The sequence below is a fragment of the Oncorhynchus mykiss genome, chromosome 19 (genome assembly GCF_013265735.2).
Source record: "Oncorhynchus mykiss isolate Arlee chromosome 19, USDA_OmykA_1.1, whole genome shotgun sequence".
In the NCBI taxonomy this organism is placed as follows: domain Eukaryota; kingdom Metazoa; phylum Chordata; class Actinopteri; order Salmoniformes; family Salmonidae; genus Oncorhynchus; species Oncorhynchus mykiss.
This window is the reverse complement of record NC_048583.1, coordinates 62,244,706-62,248,726: the sequence shown is the minus strand read 5'-3', so window position 1 is coordinate 62,248,726 and position 4,021 is coordinate 62,244,706. Positions and strand designations below refer to the sequence as shown.

The 4,021-nt window shown below is 43.3% G+C and overlaps 1 protein-coding gene across 1 annotated transcript; it reads left to right on the top strand.

Annotated features, from left to right (window-relative positions):
• The first annotated feature begins 138 nt into the window (after positions 1 to 138).
• Positions 139 to 3,272, top strand: dmac2l (distal membrane arm assembly complex 2 like). The gene is made up of 5 exons (XM_021574903.2): positions 139 to 279; positions 701 to 815; positions 1,034 to 1,242; positions 2,268 to 2,439; positions 2,675 to 3,272. Exons 2-5 carry the CDS (start codon positions 712 to 714, stop codon positions 2,787 to 2,789), a joined length of 600 nt encoding a protein of 199 aa, XP_021430578.1. The 5' UTR covers positions 139 to 279; positions 701 to 711; the 3' UTR covers positions 2,790 to 3,272.
• The last annotated feature ends 749 nt before the right edge of the window (positions 3,273 to 4,021 follow it).

The following is a 4,021-nucleotide window of genomic DNA, read 5'->3' as shown; positions in this document are numbered from 1 at the left end:
TTCGACAGAGATTGAATAGCAACCTATACTCGCTTTGACAGTAACATCAATCGCCGTGCACACATATTGTGTGAATATGTTTTAAACAGCAGTTGTCCACAAGGTTTCTCATGCTATGGCAACTTAATCAAATTCCTTGCTTGACACGAAGCTCCGCCCCTTTGACCCTTCACCCACTTTGAGGAGCCAATGGCAAGGCGCGTCTCTCGTACGTAACGGGTTAAAGGTCAGAACACTGCAGACATGTTCATCATGTAAATACAATAGCGAACTGACAAGGTAAGTCAATTATCAGCTTGTTAACAAATACCTCAACGAATAAAATCTCACACATCTTGATTGCTTTGAACGTTTTGTTTTTTTTAAGCAAATTGTGTTTATTTGTGTCTTGCGTGGTGCTGCATTATCCTACGTCCATTGGTTACTGTCTGCAGCTATTAGGTAATGCTTTGTAACACAGTTGATCTTGGATTAATTTAGCTAACCTGTCTGTCTGGATCAAAGCAACGTGATTCAGTGTTTAGACATCATTCTAAATGAGTGTTTCGATGGTAAAAAAAAAATTTGACACGCATTTTAAAAAGCCCATCAGTCTTACATTAGAGATGACACCCCTCAACGTATATGTTCAGGTCTGAAAGACATTACACGGTATGAAGCTGCTGTCGCAGTAATATAATACTATGTAATGTCTTTTCAGACCTGAAGATAATGAGGCTGCTGTCCAAGCCAGCACTGCAGGCCGTTCTCTCCTCACAGAAAACACATGAGGGCAGCAGACCGTTCTGGGGATGGCTCAATGCTGTCTTCAACAAGTGAGTGATACAATCATCAGTCTTGATCAACAGCATCTAATATTAGACTTTAGCTAACAGAATATTTACCATTTTATCAGACACTCTTATCCAGAGTGATAGATTAGTAATGTACTAATAGTTTACTCAGTGGACCACAATATAGCGGAGGTAGTAATGACTATATTCATTATGTATTTGTAATAATGTAATACCAGTAGTTGCATTCTTGTCACCAGAGTTGACTATGAGCGTATCAAGGCGGTGGGCCCAGACCGTGCTGCTGCAGAGTGGCTGACAAGGTGCGGTGCCAAGGTGAGGTTCCAGGGGTTCGACCGTTGGCAACATGACTACAACGGCCTGCCCACCGGCCCTCTGGGGCGATACAAGATCCAGGGCATCGACGCCACAGACTCTTGCATCATGTACAAAGGCTTCGATCACCTGGGTACGTTATCCAATGCAGCCTTCCGATCTCCAAAACCTTTTTTTTGTTTTTTGGTGTTCGTGTCTCTCTATCCCCTCGACGGTGAGGTGAAACCCTGTGGCAGAGGTCTCACTATTCTCAGAACCAGATATGGTGATTATGCTGAGCAGCAACTCAATTTTGTGTTTACAATCTGACACAAGACACGAATGTCTTGTTCTAGTGACTTTGACTAAATACAAATCAATTTATTAAAAGACAGTCTTCTATTATATCAATTATTCACTTTTAATTTAAGCATTGCATGCCCTCGGGGGGGGGGGGGGGGGGGGGGGGGGGGGGGGGGGGGGGGGCGAATAGAATTCTGTATTTTTAACAAGAGAAAGATTTCAGTTCCAAATGGCTGACTCTAATGTTCAGCTAATCCCATACAATCCGACACCTGGGCGTGTTAAGAGGTGAGGGTGAAAGTTAGTGTCTTCCAGACTGTTTACCTGATGAGTGACGCAAGAGAGCAGGATGTTTTACACCAGAAAGAGAGACTGAGAACACTGTCTGTCACCCTGCCCGGCCTGGTCTGGCATGCTTAGCACTGGGCTCAGAGAAACCTCTATGGAACCCTCTGTAGCCTGGTCTGGCATGCTTAGCACTGGGCTCAGAGAAACCTCGATGGAACCCTCTGTAGCCTGGTTGCAGCTCTTTATCCTGTATTGCAACATCCTGTGACTTGTTGTCATGACAATTTATTTTATTTATTTAACCATTTATTTAACTAGGCAAGTCGGTTAAGAACAAATTCTTATTTACCATGACGACCTAGGAACAGTGGTTTCACTGCCTTGTTCAGGGGCAAAACGACATATTTTTACCTTGTCAGCTCGGGGGATTCGATCTAGCAACCTTTCAGTTACTGGCCCAACGCTCTAACCACTAGGCTTTCTGCCTGCTCCACACTGACCATAAGAGTTGGCAATATAGCACAATCAGATCTGGGACCAAGCTGCTAAAATTAAATGTACGTTGAATTCAATGTTTCCCTTCCCTAGATGGACTAGAGCATGTCGAAGAGCTCAAACTCATCAAGAGTATGTACATAGAGGATGCCTGCTTAGAGAGAATAAGCACCATAGAGAACCTACAGGCCAGCCTGTACAAGATGGAGGTGGTCTCCTGTGGGAACGTGACTGACAAGGGTATCATCGCTCTGCATAAACTCAGGTGGGTCTGCTACTGTGCCTGGGAACATCATTATGGTAGTGTGGCTGTACTATATGCCAACGAGTTAAAAATATGTGGATATTGATCCCCCGAAGCTATAGAAACAAACAACAAGGTGGGGTTATAGGCGGAGGCTGTTTTCATGTTGACGTTCCGGCACAAGGCTTTTCTCATGACCAGTCTCCATGGTTACTTGACTATATTAGTCAAACTAAATATACACACTATCTCCCAGGAGTCTAGAGCATCTGTACCTCAGCGATCTGCCAGGCGTGGTAGAGAAGGAGAAGACCGTAGAGAGACTCCAGACAGCTCTACCTGGGCTGGACATAGAGCTGGACCTGGTCTGACAGACTGAGGATGAACCCACAACCACAGGCTGTGACTGACCGACACAGAGGACCAGTCCGGCACAGTGGGTAGTGTCATGACGACCAGAAGATGCACGTTGTCTTGTAGCAACACATTGTAGCACATAGTAAAGTGTTCTGCAACGAAAATTTGACTCAATGTTTTGGTCCCTTTTTTTTTTTCCCCCTCCCCTGTTTGGTTTCTAGTGAATACGACCCTGGTCCCAGATCTGTTAGTGCCGTCTCACCATGGCCTCCTATGGCCTACTCCTATGGGTTATGGTCATTGGCATAGGAGTTGGCAAGACTGCACCAACACATCTGGGACCAGGATAGTGGGACACGGGACAAATGAGATTATTATCGCAACATGTTTTCAACTGGACTTTATTGGTATTGACTCCAAAACATACGTATGACAGGAATTGTTTTCCTTAATGTTTATTAAATGACTTCATTAAAAAAAGTACAGACTGTAACAAGGCGGAGGATTTCATTGAATTGATTCATTAGTTTTAATAAATGATTGATTTAATTTGGCATTTTGTAACATGTCCAAGAGTTAGACACCTAGAAGTCCTTAACTCTTCTGGTCTTCTGACGGCAGTGTATTTGATTTTAATCATTACTATGTTTAAATATAAATGTCTTAGGGCTCTATTCAATCCGTAAGGTGGAATTTCAGCGTTACAGTGGGATTTAAATTCAGAAGGTAATGTTTGTGGCGACTGGATCCTCAGTAAGAGCTGCCGACGTCGGCTCCATCAGAAATTACATTTATACTGAACGCAACAATTTTAGTTACAGTTCATATAAGGAAATCAGTCAATTTAAATAAATAAATTAGGCTCTAATCTATGGATTAAATATGACTGGTGGTCACCGAAACCTTAAAAAAAATATATATATTTTTTTAAAGGTTGGGAATTAGGTCAGAAACCTGGTGTGACCACCATTTGCATCATGCAGCACAACACATCTTCTTCACATAGAGATGATCAGGCTGTTAATTGTGGAATGTTGTCCCACTCCTCTTCAATGGCTGTGTGAAGTTGCTGGATATTGGCGGGAACTGGAACACGCTGTCGTACACATCAATCCAGAGCATCCCAAACATGCTCAGTGGGTAACATGTCTGGTGAGTATGCAGGTCATGGAAGAACTGAGACAATTTCAGCATCCAGGAATTGTGTACAGATCCTTGTGACATTAACATGAGGTGATGGGGGCGG

What these genes read in the sequence shown, in the direction of transcription:
- dmac2l (XM_021574903.2), top strand. Translation starts at nt 712, where the DNA reads ATGAGGCTGCTGTCCAAGCCAGCACTGCAGGCCGTTCTCTCCTCACAG. An exon ending in CTCAATGCTGTCTTCAACAA is followed by an intron (nt 816 to 1,033) that starts GTGAGTGATACA and finishes TCTTGTCACCAG; the next exon opens with AGTTGACTATGAGCGTATCA. An exon ending in CAAAGGCTTCGATCACCTGG is followed by an intron (nt 1,243 to 2,267) that starts GTACGTTATCCA and finishes TCCCTTCCCTAG; the next exon opens with ATGGACTAGAGCATGTCGAA.